This window comes from Leguminivora glycinivorella, chromosome 10 (genome assembly GCF_023078275.1).
Source record: "Leguminivora glycinivorella isolate SPB_JAAS2020 chromosome 10, LegGlyc_1.1, whole genome shotgun sequence".
NCBI lineage: Eukaryota > Metazoa > Arthropoda > Insecta > Lepidoptera > Tortricidae > Leguminivora > Leguminivora glycinivorella.
This window is the reverse complement of record NC_062980.1, coordinates 4,367,852-4,393,541: the sequence shown is the minus strand read 5'-3', so window position 1 is coordinate 4,393,541 and position 25,690 is coordinate 4,367,852. Positions and strand designations below refer to the sequence as shown.

The following is a 25,690-nucleotide window of genomic DNA, read 5'->3' as shown; positions in this document are numbered from 1 at the left end:
TATATACACGTGTTATGTGTGTGCGCGTGCTGATTAAGTAGTGTAGCTTTTAAGCCATCGACGCGACCGTCGACAGTTCGTTCCCAACTTCGGACGCGCTCGGTACCGATCAATCGGTAATTATTGTCGGGACAATTTGTAATTTTAACTGATTAAACAAGTAAACCTTGCGATTAAGTTTTATTAAAGAAGAATTACCCAAGAACTATTAGTGGCGCAGTCTAAAAGGATAGCTAGAGCTTTTCCACCTCAAAAGCCTAGTCACCGGACCTCCGGAGCCGAAAATGCTGTTTGCCGTCGCCATACTGTGAGTCCTTTCCATTTTCCTTAGTGTTTTTGTACTTTACAGAAATTTATTAATTTTCTTTCGAACTGCTTAATTGTATATCCACAAGTTTTGTCCAATTTTCCCGTATTCGATTTCCTTTAATTGTTATAATGGCGGAAGCAAATAATAATAATATTAATCAATTTAAGATAGCTCTTAGTGTTATACCAGAATACAATGGAAGTCCAAATCAGTTACACAGATTTATAACTACGTGTGAAACCGTCTTGACCCAATACTATGACGTAGCACAACCCAATAATTTTAACAATCAAATATTGCTGCATAGCGTTCTTAATAAGCTGAAAGGAAAAGCCGAAGAGGTCGTTACTATAAATGGTGTTGCATCGTGGGTGGAAGTAAAACAGGTGTTACTAAAAAATTTCGCCGACCAACGGGACGAAAACTGCCTTAATAGAGACCTTGTTAATTTGCGCCAAGAGAGCGAGACCCCCCAAGAATTTTATAACCGCTGCATGCATTTACTCAGTACTATTATAAATTATGTTAACTTGCACGAAACTGACGAAAACAAGAAAGCTTGCAAGCGAGATTTCTTTACATCTCAAACCTTGAAAGCTTTCCTGACTGGCCTTAAGGACCCTCTGGGTGTAACGATCAGAACCATGCGTCCTTCGGACATGCCAACGGCCTTGCAATTTATCAAAGAGGAACAAAATATACATTATCTCCAAAAAAGGCAAGCACCTCAAACTAATTTCCAAAAACCATTAGACTTAAACAAGTTTGCTCCTCACAATTTACCCCCAAGACCGGTGCCCTTCGCCAACTTAAATAAACCGTCATTTTCACAACGACAAAACGTCTCATCTCATCAAAATAATTACAGACCTTTCTATCCCAATCCATACAAAAATAATCCGTGGAACAGGCCCCAATATCCCTACAACCCATCAAGGCAATTTTCTGGACAACAAACCAACAAAAATGTAGAACAACCTAAACCTATGAGTGGAATTTCATATCGATCAGCTCAGGTACCATTGAGACCATACATGCCAGCTATAAATAACCCTTTAAATAATCATACCTGCCAAACTATGTATCAACAACAATGTCCGGCGCCTGAAATGCTTATCGCGGACCCACGCGAATACGCCGATATCACTGGCGGCCACAGTTCTGAGAACGCGCAGTGCGACAATGTATGCACAGACTATTTAGACTACCAGCAGTACCACGATAATTATGAACTAAATTTTAATGAACAGGAAATTAATCAGGATTTTCCTCAGGATTCGGATACGACCAAAGACCCCTAGCATTAGAAATACACGCTCACTTAAAAAGACGGCTACCCTATATCGAAATTAAAGAGCCTCCCCTGAAATTACTGATTGATACCGGAGCTAATCAATCATTCTTGTCACCAGAAGTTTTCGAAAAGCATTTCAACAAGCATCAGCTATTGTTCGAACCATTCACTGTAAACTCAGATTATACTACTGTTTTTAACTACGCTGTGGAGATACCTTCGTTCGCCGAACTAAAAGAGAAATCTTTGTTTAAATACTACATTTATAGGTTTCATAACGTATTTGACGGATTAATTGGTTTCGAAATGCTGGAACATTTAAAAGCTAAAGTTGACCTGGAAAATAAATTACTTATTACACCAAACGCTAATATACCAATAAAGGTTTTGACTTCTGAAACAAAATCTCTATTCGAAGCCCTTATAAAATCAAACTCAACAAAAGATTTGATGGTACCAGTCAACATCCGCAACGGTGATATCTACATCCCACGCACTAATGTAAACAATTGTTACATTCCCGACACTGTAACCCGAGCTGAGGCAGGTAAGGCCCACCTGCAAATAACAAACCCGACTAATAATGACATCATTGTTATGTTATCGTCGCCCCTTAGAGCCCAGACGCTGAATAATGATTATGAAATTTATAACTTAGAAACGACTTGCGAGAAAAATGATAGTGCTCTATCATTTCTTAGAATGGATCATCTTAACATAGAAGAGAAATGGAACCTCTCAAATTTATGCGAAGCATATAGCGATGTTTTTATACTGAAAACACTCCGCTTACGTTCACGAATCAGATTAAACACCGGATAAATACAACGGATGAGATCCCAATCTATACGCGTTCTTACAGATATCCCCAAATACATAAAGCAGAAGTAGACAAGCAAATTGAATCGATGCTTCAACAAAACATAATACGTCCATCCAATAGCCCATGGTCATCCCCAATCTGGATTGTCCCAAAGAAACAAGACGCAACAGGCCAAACTAAATGGAGATTAGTGGTAGATTATAGAAAGTTAAACGAAAAAACAATAAGTGATAAGTATCCGATCCCTAACATCAATGATATTTTAGACAAACTTGGTCGATGCCAATATTTTACGACATTGGACCTTGCCTCAGGGTTTCATCAAATAGAAATGCACCCCGATGATATAGAAAAAACTGCATTCAGCGTAGATACTAACAATGACGGATACCGCGGTGTTTACGCCTATTTGCGCATGCCTTTTGGTTTAAAAAATGCACCGTCAACATTCCAACGTGTCATGGACAACGTGTTACGCGGCTTAAAGAATATAATGGTGTACATGGATGATATAATCGTTTACAGCACTTCCCTCCAAGAACACATCCAAAATTTAGAAGACGTCTTCCAAAGACTCCGCGAATCCAACTTCAAGATACAGATAAACAAATCAGAGTTCATGAAACGTGAGACTCCTTTCTTAGGACATATAATTACCACAGAAGGTATTAAGCCCGACCCTAATAAAATCAAAGCAGTCCAGCAGTTTCCTATTCCAAAAACCAGCAAAGAAATAAAATCGTTCTTGGGATTACTCGGCTATTATCGAAAATTTATTCCCCAATTTGCGAAATTGACTAAACCATTGACTTCATGTTTAAAAAAAGGTGCAAAGATTGAACTTACCCCCGAATATATAAATTGCTTTAAACACTGTCAAAATTTGCTTACAAACGACCCGCTTTTACAGTATCCGGATTTCGAAAAACCTTTTAACTTGCGCACGGATGCTTCGAATTACGCTATAGGTGCCGTACTTTCACAAGGGCCGATCGGATCTGACCTTCCGATTGCCTATGCTTCCCGGACGCTTAACGAAAGTGAAGTAAAATATAGCACGATTGAGAAAGAACTTCTTTCAATAGTTTACGCTACGAAATACTTCCGACCCTATCTATACGGTCGAAAATTCAACATAATTACCGATCACAAACCTTTACAATATTTGATGAACGTAAAAGAACCTAATAGTAGATTGACAAGATGGCGCTTACGACTAGAAGAGTACGATTATACTATCACCTATATGAAAGGAAAACTTAACTCGAACGCCGACGCGTTATCACGAATAGAGCTGCAAAACAATGAGATAAATTTAAATATTGATCACCCTAACCAGGACCCAGACGACGGGCCATCGTCCATGGTCGTAAACCACTCTGAAAGCGAAAGCGATGAAGAAGATAACTTACCTTTAGCAGCCCTGGCACGCCATACTGCCCTCCCTGAAAGTGATTCATCGGATGAAGATGACTTACCTCTGGCCGTGCTAAAACACCGAGAAACGAATAAACAAACACCTGATCAGCCGCAAAGTACTGTTCACTCACAACTAGAAAATCCGATACTGGAAATACCCATCTCTGACAAGCCAATAAATATTTTCAACAACCAGCTCTTCTTGGATTTCGTGCATCACTCCCCGACAAAACCAAAATTAATCAAGATTTTTCCCACCAAAATTAGAATATTAGCCCAAATAAATAAAAACAATATTCAAGCCGACATAATAAACCTTTTCAAAGAATTTGTAAAACCCCAAACTAAATATGGCATCTTCATGCCCCACGAATTCATCCCAGAGGTTACATCAGTGTTACAAATGACCTTCAGAAATATGGCTTATAATTTAACTTTCTGCAAAACCCACATCGAAGATGTAACTGATTGCGAAAAACAAATCGAAATCATGCAACGCATACATAACGGTCCAACTAATCATCGAGGGATACAGGAAACTGAACGAAGAATAAAATTACAGTACTACTGGCCAAATATAAACAATAGCGTAACAGAATTTATAAACAATTGTGATATCTGCCAAACCAGTAAATATGAAAGACACCCTAATAAACAATTATATCAATTCGTACCTGTGGCTACGAAACCGTTCGAAGTCCTTCACGTAGACACATTTACAGTCAATGGCCAAAAGTTCCTTACTATCATTGACATATTTTCCAAATATGCTCAGGCATACCCCTTACAATCATGCACTGGATTAAGCGTGCTAAACGCCCTTTCCATATATATGTCCCATCATGGCCCACCTTTGTGTATCACTGCTGATCAAGGCACGGAGTTCAAAAATCAGTTAATAAAGGAACTAGCAAAATTACATAAAATAAAACTTCATTTTATCAGCGTTAATAACCCTGAATCTAATGGTGCTATCGAACGGTTCCATTCGACTATACTCGAACATATTAGAATCATAAACAAAAACCAGTTAGAACTTACAACTAATGAACTCATGGTCTATGCAATTATTGGCTATAATAACAGTATCCATTCAGCGACCAAGAAAAAACCTATTGAAATCATTAATGGGCATTTTAACGACCGCGATCTATTTGACATTAATATTGAAGACGTTTATCTACAAAATTACGTTAATAGGCATAAAGATGTGACAAAAGAGTTATATGCAAATCTTAACAAATCCCTTGTAGAATATCAAGAGAAATCTATTTCGAGGGCTAACAAGGATAGATCCGAACCTCCCGTATACGAAGAAAACCGAGCCGTGTACATTAAAAATCCCGCGGCTGCTCGTCAAAAGACGAAACCACGTTATTTAGGTCGTAGAATTAAGAGAAACTTAGAATTAAAAGTTATAGACGATAAGGATATCAGTCATCATAAAAGAACGCTGAGGGTGCCGTTAAAACAACAAAGACCATTGTTCCAGGACCCTCCTGATAGGAGCGACCCAGGGCCGGCAAGTAACCCTCACGGAGCTGGATAACAACCCCGGAGTCCTGCCATTTAAACTGGGCACCGCTAAGATTCAGATGACTGAACATGTGTTTTTACACTACTATGAACTAAATAGTATTAAGGATAGTATTAGTAATATAGAGAACTATATAGGTAGTTACTTAGATTATATGAAATCTGCCGACCCCTTTATTTTAGAGATACCTCAGTGACGACCACCCAGATTTTCTTGAACGACCTCAACACCATTTATGGTAAATTCAATGCCTTGTACGCGATTCACCCTAAGCAAAAACGCGGCCTTTTTAACGGTTTGGGTACTGTCATAAAAAGCATTACTGGAAATTTGGATCACGACGATGCACGTCATTATAACCAAGCCATACAAACATTACAGGAAAATCAAAATCTAATTGGAAATAAATTGAATTCTGGAATTAGCATTAATAAACAAATGTTAGAATCATTCAATAACACGTTGTTAGCTATGATCTCTAACGAAAATAAAATTCATGTTGCCTTGAACGAAATCATAATTGATGTGAATATGACTAACTACCGCTTATCAGACTATATCAAAATTAACAGTCTATGTAACATGATAAAAAGTAATTTACGGAGTCTTCTTGACTTTGTTACCATGCTTGAAAATGCAATTGCTTTCTCTAAACTGGGTATAACCCACCACAGTGTAGTCGGCACTGATAATATCATGTTTATATCAAACGTCTTGTTTAAACTTTACAAGGAACAAGAAATGCTTATCAATGAAAACACCGCGTTTCGAGACTATTATGACATCATTACTTGTGGTTCCTTTTATGCAGAGAATAGAGTCGTATTTGCATTGAAATTTCCTGTAATGTACAAGAATACATACACCTACTACCATCTATTTCCCACTCCGACTTATAATTCGACCATTCTGATCCCTCCTAAACCTTATATGGCAATGAACGACGAGAAACACCAGTACATGGAACAAGAATGTAAACGTTTCCAAGAAACATATTACTGTGAAGAAACCTTTTTTACCTTGGCATCAAAGCCCGACGATTGCATCTACTCGCTGATCCTAAACCAAGAAATTTCTGCTACCTGCCAATATACAGCATTTACGAGTGACTTTGAGATGCTTCAAAGATTAGACGACTACCATTACGCAATAACATGTCCGCGACGAACAAAATTACAACTCTTATGCGACAGCGAAGAAATTAGATTTATCCAAGGAACCTACCTGATTGAAGTCCCCGAAGGCTGTATGTTCACCACCGCAAGTTCATCTGTTAAAAACTACAAAAATGAAATTAAAGGCCAAGCTATTAAGCTTATTTCCTTCCAAATGTCAAATATTAGTATTAGAAATACTGCACAACCGTTGAAACTGGAAAGAATTCCTCTGGAACAATTGTATAAACTCGAAGCTCTCCTAGAAAAGGAGGAACCATTGCGACAACTGCGAACAATTGACATCAAGGATAATGACCACCTGTATTGGATCATACCTTTATACGCACTCATCGCCGTAGCCGCCGGAATACTGCTTTGGAGGAAACTAAAAACACGTCGGTCAACCACGATCCCGAATGTCCAGGACGTCGAGTTGGCCCCTGCTGGCCAGCCCTTCTTCACGGGAAGGTCTTCTCAGTGATAAGGGGGGTGTTATGTGTGTGCGCGTGCTGATTAAGTAGTGTAGCTTTTAAGCCATCGACGCGACCGTCGACAGTTCGTTCCCAACTTCGGACGCGCTCGGTACCGATCAATCGGTAATTATTGTCGGGACAATTTGTAATTTTAACTGATTAAACAAGTAAACCTTGCGATTAAGTTTTATTAAAGAAGAATTACCCAAGAACTATTAGTCACGAGTGCTGGTACAAATGTATCGTCTATCATTGCACCGCAAGATAAGATAAATAGTTATATCCAAGCAAACACTGGTTTCTTAACAAACGACAGTATAAAATAATGTAAGGATAATAAATATAATTCTGTGAGTTTTCGTCTCATGATAGACGACACTTTTGTATTTTCCGCTGTTAGATTTGATGAATTATTGCATTCCTCTGAGAACAAGAGAGTATTACACAAGCAAAGAAAGACAGTCTTAACTTATCTATTTTGTAAACTTCTATAAAATGAACTCCATTGAAATTTTATAAAATGTATTTTAAACATCACAATAGGCTAATTTAATATACTTAAAATAAAATATTTTGTTCAGTGCACGAAATAAAGCACCACATAATTAGAAGAAAAGCACGGACAGTAGTTATGTTTAAGCATAACTTATATTTAATGAATTGACCGTGACGTCACTCCTCAATATTTCATAGTAATTCCATATCAGCAAATCGTTTTGACAGTTCTTAAAAAGAAGCTGATTTGACTGGTAGGAAACTAGCCTATTTCCATGTACATAACTAATAGGATAGCAACATTTACGAACCAAATAATCGATATTGCGAGCTCGTATGCAGAGTTGTGTTCAATCCAATTGTATTGCATGCGTGCTTTGAGCGTGTTTTTAAATAATTAATTTTAGCGCATTGTTAAAGGCTGTGCTTTTATTGTTTTGAAATTGGTTTACACCTACACAGTTCAGAGTTAAAATTAAAAGTTTTAAATAAAATTATAAATTGTCTTTTATAGATCGCAATTCTGAACCGATTCTCGTGTAATTTTGCGAACGCATTTAGTATTAGTCAAATATAATAAAAAAGCTTAAAAAATGTTTAAAGTATAAAGTGACATTAAGAGCCAACACCATCTATGGCACGTAAGACCATTGCGAGTACAGTACACTGTAGTGTAGGTACCTAATGTCTCAATATAAGTTTATGTTTTCCACTCTTTACATTTTCTAACCCTATAGCAAGCTAATAAAACCACTACTGGCCATAGGCAACACACCGTTAGGTCCTTTTTGCTCTTTTTATTTTAAAGATAAAACAACTTTATTAGGCATCAACCTAATAAAGGTTAGGCCGAGAGCCGAATGAAAACAACTTAACAAAACTTCATTCGTCTCTCGGCCTAACCTAGTCCCAGCTGAGTTGTCAGATGTTGAAATACTACCGCTTCCTACATTTTCATACTAAAACACATATTTTTCTAGCAGTGTAAGCTCCTCGTGGTTACTGCCCTGGCCAAATTCAACACACCATTAGGTACTTTTTGCTCGTTTATTTTACAGATAAAATAAGAACTCCATTCAGCTCTCGGCCTACCAGTCCCAGCTGGGTTGTCAGACGTTGAAATATTACCGCTGGCAACATTTGCCTGCTGTTCTCAGGCATACGTCAATCAAGGTAACCTGGGGGAATGGCAACTTTTACCATGCCGGTTATTTCTACAATTTTGTTCGCTTTAATACTAATGGGCTTGAAGAACTTTGGAAAAAAGAATGAACAATTTTTCTAAGCATTTATTATTTTTAGGGCTTCGTGCCTCACAAGAATAAAAAGAGAAAACTCATAGGTTTTTTTTTTGTTGTTGTTCGTCCATACGTCTATGATGTCAAGTCTGTTATAGACGTTATAGTAGTAGTATTTATAAGGAACGCGTGGAGGTATCAAGTTTCAATTACCTATTAAAACCATATTCTAAGGTACATAGTTATTTCAACAAGTATGCCGAAAATTTAATAATTACATTTGACACCTTAAGTGGTTTTATTCATAATTAACTTGTTATCAGGGGCGGCTCACTCCGCGATTCTATCGCCGCGCTATAAGTACATGCCGGCGGCCGCGAGTTCGCGGCCTAATCAGGGGTGGCGCGGGTTCTCACGGAACGCACGTTCGTACTTTCCATTGTTACTTTACGTCGCAAATACTTTTTTAAGGTTCGTATGGGATGTCCGCGTGTGGAATGGCTAATAATGCTTAGTTAAATAGCCATCATGAATAAAATAATACAATCTTACACAGATCTACTATTGATTGTCCCACGGAAAAGTTCAATAAGGCTTGCGATGTTGGGACTTAAACAAAAATATATGAATACTCTGTATATACCTAGAGAGTACCCAAAACTTGACTATAATAGTATAACATTTTATCTGAGCATTAATTCCTTTTAATCCATAGGCAACCCTATCGTCCGACGCTGCGCACGTGCGGCTCGTTTCTTTGTTAGAACTTTGTAGGCATTTAAAAAGGCGGCATTTTGTGAACATCAAAGCAGTGGGCCTTCTGTACTTGTACTATTATATATTCTGTGTTGTTATTTAAAAAAAAACTTAAATTCTCGTTAACAATTATTCAACTTCAAAATCAATTTTGCCAGGACAAAGCGAACTCACTATAAAACCGCCAACGATAAAGCATCGATCATAAACAATTGATTTAAACTAACACGATCTTCACTCATATTATTAAATTAAAACGGGACTTAATCGCGTAAAAACTTACGTTTATATTTAACCCGACGTTTTGGACATGACATTATGTCCGTGGTCACGGGTAGACACCCCTACCCACGCATACCACGTGACATTGTGTCCGTGGTATGGGTGGGTAGGGGTGTCTACCCGTGACCACGGACATAATGTCATGTCCAAAACGTCGGGTTAAATATAAACGTAAGTTTACACGCGATTAAGTCTCGTTTTAATTTAATAATATAAAAAATTGATTCGATTTCTGTTTTTTTTTTTTCATAAAACATCCCACTAACTATTCTAACCAGCCAGTTACATTACTTACATTTCACCACCTTAACAATAGTATATTATATAACGGTAACGTTATGAAGGCTATAAAAGTTGAGTACCGCGGTTAGGCCACGAAGGCTTGCCGAGTGGCCTAAGTAAGGTACGAGACTTTTATAGCCTTCATAATGTTACGATTGTATACTATACTTTTTCTACGACAGCCACATACATACCTATTCGAGAATAATAAAATGGGTTAGTTACTTACTTCATGTAATGAATGGGAATATTTGTGTGGATCGTCGTAGCATTGAGTATTCTGTCCACAATGTTGATGGCGAGAACTTGTTGCACAATTCTTCAAAATATGCCAACAACGCCGTTTCAGAGAAAGTTGAAACATTTTTTTGCAATTTCCATGTCAAAACAATCATAACATTTTTGGTACGCTTTATCTGACTTTTCATGTAACAAATTGTCAGTCACTTTGAGCGCCCATAGCCTTGATTTCTTCGGAAGTGCATTTTTCACCAGAATCACTCATAATTACTTATGTTTTTGCACAATAACGTCGAATTAAAACAAACTACACACCACCGAAATAGTTCAAATAGTTTCGTGATAAGTTTACAAATGTCAAACATACCATAGACAAGAGAAATAGAAAATAAGCCGGTTTTCAATTACGAAAAATGTGGTTGCGTTCAAGAATATTTAAATGTCGAATGTAAAATTATTCGATAAACTTATGATTTTTACCTTTGTTTTGCAATATCTAATATGTAAAACGCATTTAAGTTTATTTTTTCATCTTGATTTAAATTATGAACCTAAATATTATATTATTTATTAAAAGTTACTTATTACTGTAAATGAAAACATACCTGATAAATGGAAGTTGTGCTTTTAAAAAAAAATTAACAGAACTCCTATATTCATATGATTACTGCTAGCAGTAATCCTATGAACCTATAGATAAATAGACTTTCTCATCGTTACTCAAATGAACTTAATTTGGATATCGCTGACAATAATCTAATTGACAGATTTAAGTGCTGGAGTAGAAAAACGATATAACAAAACAACAACCGCCATAACAGAACGGATTCCAAATTTGAAAATCATATTCCAAACTTGTATTCGTTTGACCAACTGCTTACAATTAATTTACCCAGCTCAATATAACAACAAAACGGCCAATAACAACCACCGCAATGGATTCCAAATTTGAAAATAATATTCCACACATTCGATTGGCCGAGGATTTGTGACCGTTGCAATAAAACCCCAATTGGATTTTGGCGAGCGTAGAGTACACTGCGAGGAACGGAAAAGTGTAGATCTTAGAATAGTTTTTAAAGTGGAAAATTGCGTAGGATAAGACTTGAACTTTGTGCTTCTGGATTCAAAATTTTGAGCGCGGTATGATTTTAAAAAATGTGTGAAACCTAAGCTTTGTCTTGTTAATAACATGAACATTATAGAAAATGCGTTCAAAATCTAAAAGTACCCATTCTGCGTTATAATGGTTTATGTGACTTGTGCGCGCCTTTGCGTATATAGGTACATAAATATAAAAGTATAAACCAGCTGCAAACAATATACAAATCAACAGTAAAAAACCATAAATGATGAAGAGTAAGAAAGGATATCATAAAGATTAAATGAGTCAATCATACCGAAATTGCTGAAAACAAATTTCATTATCCACAATGGCAAGGTGAGAGCTTTTGTCCAAATGAATATCCCTTTCTTTTCCTCCCAATAAAGCATAATAGACGGACATAATACCCTAACAAACGGAGCGATACCCTCATCAGAGTGTCACGTTATATCTAATTTGCCAATTTCCTTGTCCGCCAGTGTAACAAAAACTGGACAGGTTTATGGACCACTTTTTGTAGACTCCGCGCTTTCAAAGGCTTTTTAAAAGGTTTTAGCGTTTTAACTAATGTATTACTAAATTAATCTGTTGAATAAAACATCTAATTGTGCAAAGTATATACCTAGGTACTACAGAGAAAAAAAATAATGTTAGCTCAGTAAGATAATCTACTGTCGCTACTCCCTATGCTTTACGTTGCATTTTTTGCTAGTCGTAATACTTTTTATACAATTTACGCCACAGATGTGAATTTTCTGAATACATTTTTTTTTTTCTTTCAAATTAGCGATATTCTTTCTGTAAATGAGCCTAACGCCGTATCAAATTAAATGGAATATAAAGCACGGTTACACACTAAACTTGTCATTGCATAATATATACAGCCTTTTTTTTTTACTATGCCCGCACTAGTTAGTAATCTGTGGCACGCTAGCTCATAAGCCGTATCGTATATCGGATCGCGGATGCTAGTGACAGCTGGAACGGAGCTCCAGGCGGCCATCTTGGACGCTAGTTTTATTAACTTGTCAACTTACTATTTTTAAAAACAATTATGGGACATTTTAGAAAAGAAATAAAGTTTTGTTATTTAAAACTAAAATATAAACAGTAACGATAAGAAAAACAAGTGCAGTGATATACACGCATCAGCTATCAGCTGCTAGTGTAGTGTGTGCAGCAATTTTGGATTCTTAAATATTTTCATTTATAAGAATAGACACAATGAACCATTCGTATATTTTTAGTACCTACTAAAAGTGTTATTTTAATAAAACAGACAATAAACATTAAACTACTTACGAACCTCTTAAATCCGTTTTACATCGTAAAAACACACCTACTCGTAACTAAATAGTTAAAATTTTGTTGGTTATCATTATAATTAGCCCTTTATCGCCCACTGCTGAGCTTAGGCCTCTCTTCTAGTACGCCACTTCTCCCGGTCCTGGGCTAGTCTCACCCAGTTGTGACCCGCAATTTTCCGGATGTCGTCCACCCAACGAGCCAACCGGATGCAGGCATTTCTTACATTTGTCACCATTTTAATAATGATGATATTTACTATAGTGCTTCTTATTATAATCAGAATATAGTAATATAATAACTGCCTCATGTCTCACACAATTTACCGCTAAGTTAAGCTAAGGTTCCGTCCACGCTATCTCAGCGCCATTGTAGCTGCGACTCGCTTCCGACTGACCGTCTGTAGACGCCTTATCTTGTAGAAACACACTACAAGAGACATTGCAGACTGTCTGCCTGTGTGTTAGTGGGCTATCATCTGTAAAATTTCATATAAAATGGTGGGTTAACCCTCCATTTTCGTTCGTGCAAGTGGCCCTAGAAGAACTAAACTCTCAGATATCAAACGAGTTTTCTTAGTGATCCTATTCATTTCGGTCTACCCTAAGTAAAGTTGAAATTCTGAACACATAACCATTCTGCTTGGCCTGAAGGTTGACTAGTATATGTCTTAGCTATAGCCAATAATAAGTCCGACTTTTGTAGAATTGTAATTTCTTAGTGAATATGTAAGTATAATTTCTTAGATAAATAAAATAAGTATAGCATTAAAATCTTTGTTTTCTACAATCTTTTCTTTGTACAATAAAATGAAATTAATAGATATAATATATACGTATAATTGGCTCATGTCTTGCACAATTTAACGCTAAGCTTCCGTCTGCGCTGCCCATTATCTCAGCGCCATTGTCGCTGCGACTCGCTTCCGACTGACCGTCTGGAGACGCCTTATCTTGTGGAAACTTCGAGAGAAGTTTAATAATATACCTACGGCCTGATTTAAATGTTAGTTATATTTCATTTGTCAAATATTAAGTTCAGTGATCAGTTAATTAGTGAGTACGGTACCTATAGACTTTCTTTTTTTTTCCACTTTCATTAAAGGTGATATTTTTAATAATTTTTATGTTGTTTCCACTCAGAATCACTATTAGCTTTTTCAATCCTAATAGGTAAAAAAATTAAGATTCTCAACTAGGTAAATGGTACAATTTATCTGTTTTTTCCGAAGGCTGACTGGTAGTTAAAGGCCTTATTGATTAAAAAAGCCTTATTATTCACAAAAATACGTTACATTTTTCATATTGAGCTGTATCATCACCCTTCTTTGAGGCTATTGTCACGGGCAAATGATAACAAAAATAACATCAGTCTCATATCAGAATATAGGTTCGAATTAGCTTCATTTAAGATGTAACTTGTGTTTCAACTGTGACCGGAAGAACCCGTAACGTATAAGATAAAACATGGCCTTAAGGCTGTCCGTCCAATCCCCAGAGTATCAAATAGGTGGCGCAAGTACCTACGAAAACTTGGCGTAGGCTTACAAACTAAAATACATCAAAATTATAGTACAATAATTCGTATATAAGTACATATTTATATTTCTGTAACGGCCCAGCCACGACATTGGTCTAAGCGCGGTAGCGGTGAGCTGCAGCCATACGTGCGAATGAAAAGTCCCATCGCTGTGTCTCGCTCCAATGTATGGCCGCCGCTCACCGCTGTCGAGCTTAGACCAATGTCGTGGCTGAGCCGTAAGTAGTACCTACCTAGCTTAACGTGATATTGACTGCCAGCAAGTGCTACGCACTACGAGCGTAGCTTTGTGTAATGTAGCAAAAACTCCTACGAACATGAGTGTAGCGAATCTCTGAGATTATTCAGAATTTGTGAATGATGCGTGTAGCCGTCCTAACCGAAATGACAATCTTTCACGCTAGATGGCGTACGAAACGCAGTCTGGCGATGTCACGCCAATAAGGAAGTGCGAAAGCGATAGCCAGCTATGATTACGATATTTGTTTAATTGGCTACGTACTCTGCTCTACAACTAACAGGGCTACAATTTTAATTATCTTAAAGTTTGATGCGGAGTCTATTATTACTATTCTACGGTCCAGCAAGCACAACAGTAGATAACAGTGAAACTTGGCTGGATTCCAATTACTGGAAACTTTACGTTTATGAACAGTCAATATTCAACAGTTTAGACTATAATTTCTAATAATTATACTTGTTAGACATTTGCAAAAAGTCAGAAATTTTAGATAAACATTTTGGAAACTTATTTTATTTGGAATACTTAATGGGAAATAACGTACTTAAAGTTAGCCTTGTCAGAAAGCAATATGCAATCGTAAATGGAACCCTGACTATCACATTGCTGAACAAAATCAGTTTGTCGACTACAGACGTTTTTGTTTGTAATAAGACTACATACAGGATGAAATAAAAAATTACTTTTGAGATCATAATGAACAACTTCTATTATGGAACCAATGCTAAAATCGCGAAAAAAAAATTATCTGTTCCTTAGAAATGAGCGGCATGGTGACAGTAGCAATGTATGAAACATCAAATTGCTGAACAAAATCAGTTTGTCGACTACAGACATTTTTGCTCATAATAAGACTACATACAGGGTGAAATTAAAAAAACCGTTCAAACTTTGCATAGTGACTTTTGAAGTCATAATGAACAACTTTTATTATGGGACCAATGCTGAAATCGCAAAAAAAATTTGGCTATTTCATAGAAATGAGCGGCATCGTGACAGTAGCAACGTATGAAACCGCCATTTTTTTTTGCGATTTCAGCATTTCCCCCATAATAAATGTTGTTCATTATGATCTCAAACGTCACTATGCAAAGTTTAACGGCCCTTTTTATGTCACTATGTATGTATTATGAACTGAAGAAAATTAAATTAACTCCAAACCACAACAATCTTAGGAAATGCACCTAAAATTAATTAGAACCATGTCCAAGTAAACCGTAGCGGCGCGGCTGAGTTAACTTCGACTCCGAATTTACTGCCACAAAGTTCCAACTAGGAGCTCATTCGCTAATTCCTACTAATGGCACGTGCTTCAACTAATGGCACTTATGTGTTCGTATTCAGTTAGCCGTCAATATTTTATTGACTAAATAGTGAATGCAGTAATATTTAATGTGTCGCTAATGTGTACTGTATAGTTAAATCTGTAGACAGGTTGATAGAAATATTAAAAAAAAACACTTTTCTGCATATTTTAAGTAAGGTCAATACGGGTAAGTGTATCATAAGGAGAAGTAGGTAAATATTCTTTATTGCAAAATTTAACATGTAAAAAATATACAGTGAGAGTATAACTAGGTAGCAACAGGCGGTCTTATCGCTAAAAAGCTATTTCTTCCAGACAACCTTAGGGTAGCTGGAAAAACGGAACAGAAACAAAAGCTAAAAGGCAGCGCAAGAACAAAAAATATAGAGAAAAACAACACAAACACACATACATATATACCGAATACATAAATATACCTTACATGCACACAATACATACATACATACATAAATACAATAAATAAAAATGGCAACTTAAGCGAGAATTTAAGAAGTGCGTCTGGCCTGTTTAATACCAATGATCAATGTTTATTGAGAGTTTATACTCATACGTAAATATACCACTAACCGTGAGTAGCAAGAAGTTGCAAAAGCATCAACTCTCAAAAACACAAGAATTTTGCCAGACACACTTTTCCTTATGACACGATTACCCGTATTGAACATATAGGTATCTTAACTTTAATCGGAAATACCTATTTAGTATGTAATTATGTAAAAACATCGTAATTCCTAACATATCAAGAATCTCCTATTTTGTAAAGCCCAACTTATTAAGACTAGGTTTTAATTAGGTACCTTTAAATCATGAGCTCGGTATATGTGTTTAGTAGTTTGTATAGAAATAAAACTATATTTTTCTATGAACAATGTCTACGCACACTCAGTTGTGGATGGCTACCAGTTATAGAAGATCTATCTAATCTCTTGATTACTGCGGTATATTTGAAAGAACTTTCATATTAGAACCGATTTTCTTTGACATACTAAAAGCTATTTCCTATCCGGGAGTGAAACTAAAATAACATCACTGAAATTTCGTCTTTGAACCCTTCAGTTGGCTTGGAAAATCCGAGATACTAAAATACTTAGATAAAAAGTAATATACAAAAACTCCACATACAAATATTGTTTAGGCATCTGCAATAATTTAAATTTAAAACTGGGACTTCAGTAAAAGTTTCTCAGTATGTACAAATATACAATACAGGTAAGTATGTGTATCTTTGTCACTTTCCCCGTATCTGTACTTAACACCTTGATTGTACAAACCCAATAGGTCAATCATGTAGGTAGTTTACTATAAAGGTTATAATGTTAGTGAAACTTCGTGTAGTTAAGACGTTATATCAGGGGCGGCTCACTCCGTGATTCTATTGCCGCGCTAAAAGTACATGCCGGCGGCCGCGAGTTCGCGGCCCATTCAGTGGTGACGACCTTCGCACGGCGCAATAGAATACAATGTCGGCTGCTCGCGCCCGGTCCGTTTGTTAATGTAGGTATAAATTTAGAATGGCGGCATTTTGTGAATATCAAAGGAGTGAGCCTTCTGTACTTGTACTATTATATATTCTGTGGTTATATCAAGAAAGACATTACTCTTATTACGTTCGACCTATTCAATGGACATTGATTTCACACTACGAGACAGCGCACATCATAAGGCTGGCTTGTATATTTCCGTCCGTGGGTGTCGTACAAGTCGACATTTAGATATGCATTCCATTGTGATGTAAGCGATGAACTAGCAACTGGTCACTGCAACATCATGACGTTTTCTTTCAACCTCTCACTGAGAGAAATTTGCATTGTGAATTTAACAAGTTCGACTTGTTGCGGTTTAGCCGTTTGAATCAGCCAAACGTATGTTTAAAACAATATGTGCCAGGTTGTTTTTATAAAATCGACTTGTTGATTCAAATATATTGCCGATTCAAATGACAAGTAGCTTGTTGTTTGAACCAAAGAGCACGTAGGCGCTATTTTAACCAAAAAACTTGTTGAACGAACATGAAAACTGATTGTATTTTCTCTCAGTGCTTAATTGTTAAGAGCGGCACTGAAACATAAGCAGATTCATGTGCTCTGCCTAACTCCTTTTGGGAATAAAGACATGATTGTCATTCTGCTAAATACTGCAGAGAAGCTGAATCCACATGCAGCCACTGCGGATTATCGGGACACACCAACAAAGAATGCCCCAAGATACTAGAACTACCAAAATGCGCTACATGTATGCGATTCAAAAAACCAGCTGACCACCAAACTGGAGATGATTCGTGCCCAGGAAAGAAAAGTGCCCTTATAAGGTATTTAAATACCATAGATTATGACGGCACCTGCTAAAACCCTACCCTGTTATTTATACTATGTCTAAGGAGAAACGTTTTATTATCACTTAAACCTACTTACTTACAATTTATAACCTTTATTGTTTTGCTTAATAAGCACCTAACTACATTATACTGACCTACTAACACGAAATGCCTAAGATACAAGTATTAAGTTACTTAGTTTAGGTATTGGCGTAAAATAATATTATGTTGACCTGCTTAAAATTTTCACATACAAGACTTTTTTGTTTATTTATGTCTTTCTAAACCATGTTTGTACCTACATTTATAGTTTTTAGCATTATTTAAGAGAATTGTGATTGTTTTAATTTTAGATATTTTTCTATGAAATAAATTTTATCTTTATCTTATCTTATCTTTATGAATTTATTTATATTGAGACGGCCCATAATAGCTCACTTGTCATGGGGAGACCTACTGGTGGCCGGCCGATCCTGGGTCCACCTAGAGTCCGATGTGAATACTGCGATGGAACAAAATGAATGCCATATTCATTTTGTTCCATCGCAGTATTCACAATTTCACGCTTCAAAATTTAAATTGTTCATTAAGGAGTTCTTAATAGGCTACTTGCCTCCTAGTCAAATCAGCTTTTTTTTAAGAACTGTCAAAACGAATTTTACTGACTTGCTATTTAATTATGGAATTAATATGAAATCGAGTTGAGTAACGTCACGGTCAACTCAGTTACTTTATATATTTCTACCTGACTTATTAAACAGAAATTGGATTTTAAAATAAATTCTGTCCATGCTTTTCTTATAATTATATGATGCTTTATTTCGTGAATGGTATAAAATATTTCATTTTAAGTACAGTAAAGTACCCTATAATGAGCCCGTGCTGCCTGCGTTGCGTTATTTATTTATTTAAACTTTATTGCACAGTAAAAAGATACAGTTGCTAAATAGCATTATCTACCAGTCAACCTTAGGGCAGACCAGGGAAGAACAAAAAATAATATGTTACAGAGATTATTTTATTCTCCACCTTGAAGGCAGTAATCTACGTACCAGCCCTTTGCTGCAATCAAATTGATTCCGTAATCCATATCGATTCGATGAAGGGTCGCAATAACCCGAATGAGTCGCCTCGTGACCTGGCCCAGTGATTTGACGGGAAAGGCTCGATTTGACTTGTAAAAGTATGTAGATAGGTCACATCGGGTTCAATCCTATGTGCTTTATTTGAGAATATTCACAGATAAAGTACTTATGACAATATTTTTTCTAAAATAGGCGAAGTGGAACAAAATTTGTTTGGTTAAACAAAAATATGATTATAGGCTACTAGACTCATATTGAATTTGGCACATTACATGATTGTCTTCTGTAGTATTTGACATAAAAAAAAAAACTATATTTATAGATTTTGGGTATTTAAAGTGTATGATGACTAGGTACGTATTTTCGATTAAAAATGGGTGCATTTTTTTTTTCGGACACCGAAAACGCTGTCAGCGATGTAGTGACGTCATCGAATTCGTTACTCCATGTCAAAACAATCACTGACATACTGAACTTTATGTCTCATACTCATAAGTCAGAAAATGTTGTTTACGAATAGAATGACCTGATGCCCAGATAATCTATAGATTACTTAACATGACTGTGTTGTTTTCGCCTGATTGCGTAAAAGTATACTTTAAAAACATTTTTTGGTGTTTTTAGGTCATAATAAAATATGGTACCTAATATTTTATTTCGGTTAATTTGACCGTAATTAATCATATCAGACAGCTTTTAATAAATGGTGATTTATTTATTTATTTAATCAAAAAAGTAACACAGCAGCTTTACACTTAGGCATAAATATAAATGATCGTGTGTTCCACGAAAAAGAATCCCATGTTGTAACTGGTTACAAAATGAGACTAAATCATTACCGATTCGTAGCCGTGGTTGGTAATCCGCTTCCAGACCGGAAAAAATATCCCGTATTGTAACTAGTTACAAAATGGGATTTTTTTGCTGTTATGAATACATGATTAATTCTAATAATGCTGACAGTGAGTAATTTTAGGGTTCCGTAGTCAACTGGGTTGACTAGCAACCCTATATATTTTTACTCTGTCCGTATGTACACCGTCCTAGCTTTGATTTGGTAGAAACTCCGATCAGTAACTCGGGCCCAATACGTAACCAGCTACAAACAGGGAATTTTGTATTCCCGTTCTGCAGCCAGTTACAAAAGTAAGTAAGTAAGTAAATATTCTTTATTGCACAATTTTACATGTTATAAATATACAGAATGTTGAGTGAGAGTATAACTAGGTAACAACAGGTGGTCTTATCGCTAAAAAGCGATCTCTTCCAGACAACCTTAGGGCAGCTGGAAAAACGGAACAGAAACAAAAGTTAACAGGCAGTGCAAGAACAATAAAAAATATAGAGAAAACCAACACAAACACACATACATATATACCGAATACATAAATAAATATACATTACATACCAAGGTGCTAGACGTGGATTTCGTCATTACCAAGTAACCAAACTAAAATGGAGTTGGGCGGGACATGTTGCTAGGCAGAGTGGTGGCCGCTCACAGATGTAAGAAGCGCTTGGCATCCGTTGGCTCGTTGGGTGGACGACATCCGGAAAATTGCGGGCCACAACTGCATGAGACTAGCTCAGGACCGAGACAAGTGGCGTACTAGAAGAGAGGCCTATGCTCAGCAGTGGGCGATAAAAGGCTGATATGATGATGATGATGATGACCTTATATATACGATTCCTGGGGGGTTACCATGACGTGCTAAAGCCTAAGTTTAGGTTGAGAGAGAGGGGCGGCGCTATGTAACTGCTATAGCTGTGTCCCTTTCTCTTAACCTAAACTGAACGTCTTTAGTACGTCATGGTAACCCCCCCCCCAGGTCTGTAGCCGGTCACGAAATGTTGGCTACCAAACAGTACTAAACCTTCGACGCGAGAACTATTCTAACGCGCACTTGAGTTAACTATCTTTATTGTAAGTGGTATTATTAATCATTCCGTGCTACATTATTATCTTTTATTTACTACGGCAACATTTTTTATCTACACCATATTACAAGAATTATTTATTAACTAATAAAGGGCATTTATTCCGCCATTCTCGTATAAAAAGGGCTTCTCATTCATAATTCATGACGGGACATTTTAATTCTGTTCATAACGCTATTAAGGCTTTCATTATTTACAATTCTATGGACATAATCTATCTAGGTGAGCGTACTCTGGTTCGGTCTATTTAATGTAATGATTCTCCATTCATTCTCTATTCAAGGTAGAAGGGTGTCACTTACAAAATCAAGCGTATTTCATAATATAGGTACACTTTAGGCATAATAATTTCATTTCATTTCTTTATTAGCATTCACACACTATACAGTCTATACATAATATACAGTACAGCACATGGAACCCCTTGAGGTGTAGCAAAAGATAAAATTAGAGAATATAAGTCAAGTAAGATATAGCGATACATAGAGTCAAAAAGAGAAAAAAAAAATTATGCAATGTCAGATTAATAAATAGAACTAGGGTCTTTAAATATGTCATTAATATTATAAAAAGCAGCCTTTTAGTAAAAACATTTTGAGGGAATTCTTGAAAACACGGTAGTCTTGTATGTAATGGTTCGCGTTCGTTGTAACCGTAATCAAAATCATCGAGCGTTGGGCATTGTGTATAATAATATTTGTACATATTATATTTTAAGGGTTTCCGCGGTTAGCGTGAGGTTCCCAAACAAGTTACTGGCTGTTTGTATTAGCCCTAAGATTTGTCACTGGTTTGATTATTTAGCTACTCAAAATTTGTGATTAGTATCTTGAATAGTGGGTAGTGATAGTAACACTCCCTGTGAAACTGATTATCCTAGAGTTTGGATCCCGGTAGGACATTTATTTGATGTTTTTATCTATGTAATCTTTGATTTCGTACTTATGGAGATATTTTAAGGCTCAAAGGACATTCTTTGTTTCCAATAGGTACAGTGAGCTGTGAAATAGTATGGAGAAATTATAAATGAATTCATTGATAATTCGCCATGCACTTTTGCAACTCATTGTACTTATCCGCCGTTATCACCACTTGCTGACAAAATCAAGCTAGTACCTATAGGTATTTAATAGTTATTTGTTATACGAGTACAAGGGGGCAAAGTTGTATTTTGACGCCGAGTGTGGAATTGAGTGTGTCGAGAATAGAATCCTGAACTTGCGAGTTTTTTAACACACGAGAAGTAAAATACATTTGCACCCGAGTGTAACACAAAACTTTTCCCCTCACTATAGCGAGGAAACTACAACGCAAAAAATGCGTTTATCACTGTTTCCAGTAGTTCCACAGGTGGTAAATAATCTTTATTACTAGATTCACCTACTTTTATCAATTTTAAAGCAGTTAATTTGACTTTATTCAAGGTCAAATTACTTTACCCACTAGTGGATAAAATGGGTTTTTACCCGCTGGTATTAAAGGACGAAACATGTGTTTCCGAGCTTCGAGCTAGTGAGGGGAAAAAGTATATTATAAAGCTTTACCCACAAGTAAGCATAATTTAAACATCTCAACGTACTTATATGATGTGCCGATAAAGTTCAGACTCTATTGATCTGAGTCGACGAAATATATCCCACATCGTCGATACCGGAGCTAATGCCGTGTGAAAATTGTGAATTAGGGATGTCACGAATGTCGCATGTGTCACATTCGCGAATGCGAATGCGAATACGAATGCGAATATTCAGAATGCGAATGTGCGAATGCGAATATCGCTGAATTTCATAAAAAACCAAAATAAAAACCAAGCAATCACCAACAACCCGCTAGGTAAAAAATTTAAAATGCTTACTCATCATCAAATGCTTACTATTGGTCAAAATGCCGAGTACGAACTTCACGCCGTACGAATTTGATCTATCTGCGCATGCGCGAGTCGACAGTCGACAAGTAGCAATTGGAGCGGCCGGCGCGGGCGAGGAACAAGCTGCGACTTGCACACATTCGCATTCGCAAAACATTCGCATCGTTTGAAGCGAATGCGAATGTCAATGCAAATGTTTAAAAGAATGCGAATCATTCGCATATGCGAATGCGAATGCAAATATTCGTAACATCCCTATTGTGAATGGGAACTCGAATAGATAGGGTATCGTGTGCGGAATAAGTTTATGTACTATTATGGTTCCAAATTTATTTATAAAACTTATCAATAAAACTTCCCTAAGAATAGCTATCACACCTTTATCGAAATTAGCTCGAAAGTTTATTTGAAAAAAAAAAAGACATACTGCATGCAGGGGAATACCATGTGAAATGGACTATAGAGTGAATGGGTTCAAGATATAAAATCAATGAATATATGAAATAGTAGATTGAATTATTTAGTGTACTATTATGAGTGTACCAGACACGTTCACTGCCGTAGGGGGTCTTTGGACCTCTTATGAAGTATGGTTAATTACGAGTTACGTTAATTGCCGCAGCGAAGGTGTTAATAACTATACCTAATGTCGCTATTAAGCATGTTTAACACCAACTAAATAGGTAATAAAAAAAACACAGTAGCACTTGCTAACCGCCTTTAACATTTCATGTAAAATACGACCTAAGTATAAAAAAGTAATATTGTCTTCGGTTGCCGCGATAGCTACTCAAGAAATAAAACTATGGAAACGGATTAAATCGCGTATAATGAATTTACAATTCATTAAGACGTTTCGAACAATTTACAGCATTCGTGGTCAACGGTGACTGAGGAAAAATTACAATGTGCAAAAGCTACCCACATACAAGAATATTAACGAACCATGACCATAAATAATATAATTTTTTAAGACAGGTTCACACACTATTAATAAAGCTAGTTAGTTGAATAACTAGCTTTATTAATAGTGCATAGTTTTATTTTATAAAAAAAGTGTTATGTAATTTAGTCCTTTTTTGGTAAAATAGTTCTTAATGTGCCACAATGTTGAAAGTTAAATCGAAACCACCCGTAGGTTCCCAAGTCCCACATTTGTATGCGAGCGCGGTATGTGTGCCGCGGCCCGTGTTTGGGTAGGTAAACAATCCAACTTCCAACTTTAGCTGGAATTCGAAGGAGAATACCCTATTAAGCTGCACTTTACAGCTAACCTTTATTTATTTTATTTATTGACTAAGGCACCAAAACTAATATAATGTTATAATACAATTACTCACTTTCGAAACCGGGCTCTACGCGGCGCTACGACATTTTCGCTACATACGGGGAAACCCATGTAATCGGCTACGCTTCTACGAGCGGTGTACCCGACAGTCGGGTTCTTGGTAGCGAAAGTGTTAAATAAAATAATAACCTTCAAATCAAGAGTGAACAGGCATCTTCTGGGCGAGCTCACTCCATCGTAGGCAACGTCTTTGCCTTTGGCTAGTCTGTGGCCAAGAGTAAGCCTATTTATAATAATAAAAAAAAAATCATGAAATTCAGACGGCACACATCAATCAGTTAAACACAATACCCCTAATGAGGGTGGAAAATACTTCACACTTAATTTTTTTTTTTTAATGGAGATAGGCTGATGCCCGGGGAAAGACACGGAAAAGATTAATTAATTAACATCACTACAAAGTTGCGAGCAGAAACAGAATAGTTGATAATGAAAGGTAGGTAATCCAATATGCCTACCATCAATTTATTACTAGAGCACACGGCAAGTCCTTCGTATTTATGCCCTCTTCAGACTAGTCCACAACCCGGCCCTTGAGACCAGTGGCCCATTTCTCAAAGCTGAGACAAGTTACAAGCGGAAGTCTCTTTCCAACTTGTCATATTAGACAGTGACAAGCATTTGTAAATTGTAACTGGTAGCTTCGAGAAATGGGCCCCTGGAGTAGGACATACTCGTAGAATAGTCTTACCAATCTACATCATTATTTTGTGCAGGCACAATCGCAGGCCAAACTATTTTAAGAAAGAACTAATGTCGGGTAAACCAATACGTGTACCATATATTTCCACTACAACACACGGAGGCCTGCACCCGCATTTAAGCCATCGCCAGACCTTCGGCATTCGGTATCGGCGTAATTGGCAATTAAAACCAGACCGCGAAACGACGTGCCGTTCTTGTGAACAAGCAACGGTTACACGAGGCGGTATGGTGTGTAATGTTATGATAGTGTGGTTATACCTTTATCACATACGATAATAATTATTACCGTCTATTAGACGACTACTTATAAGAGAACGTATCAAAATTAAACGACATTTTTTTTAAATGTTGATCCCCCTCTGGTGGCCAAACGTAGTATGCGTTGAGGTGAGATTAGATTTTGAGGTATTTTGATCACCCTTTCTCCTAAAAAGGGACTTAATTTGTATGTTCCTGTTCCTACGAGGAAGAAAAATTTTAGTTTTATATTATATATTATTTTAGTAGTGAAGAAGTTTATGTAAAATTATGGTTCAACATTTATTTATAATCTTTGACAATGATGATAACCATTGCCCAATAAAACTTTCCTAAGAATAGCTATCACACC

General features: G+C 36.6%; 1 protein-coding gene across 1 annotated transcript; it reads left to right on the top strand.

Moving 5' to 3' along the window:
- The first annotated feature begins 5,557 nt into the window (after window positions 1-5,557).
- LOC125230016 lies at window positions 5,558-7,190 on the top strand. Its single transcript, XM_048134928.1, has 2 exons — window positions 5,558-5,905; window positions 6,156-7,190. The coding sequence occupies exon 2, from the start codon at window positions 6,230-6,232 to the stop codon at window positions 7,019-7,021; it is 792 nt and encodes a 263-aa protein (XP_047990885.1). The 5' UTR covers window positions 5,558-5,905; window positions 6,156-6,229; the 3' UTR covers window positions 7,022-7,190.
- Window positions 7,191-25,690: the final 18,500 nt, after the last annotated feature.

Coding starts and splice junctions, on each gene's coding strand:
- LOC125230016 (XM_048134928.1), top strand. CDS start 6,230: ATGTACAAGAATACATACACCTACTACCATCTATTTCCCACTCCGACT.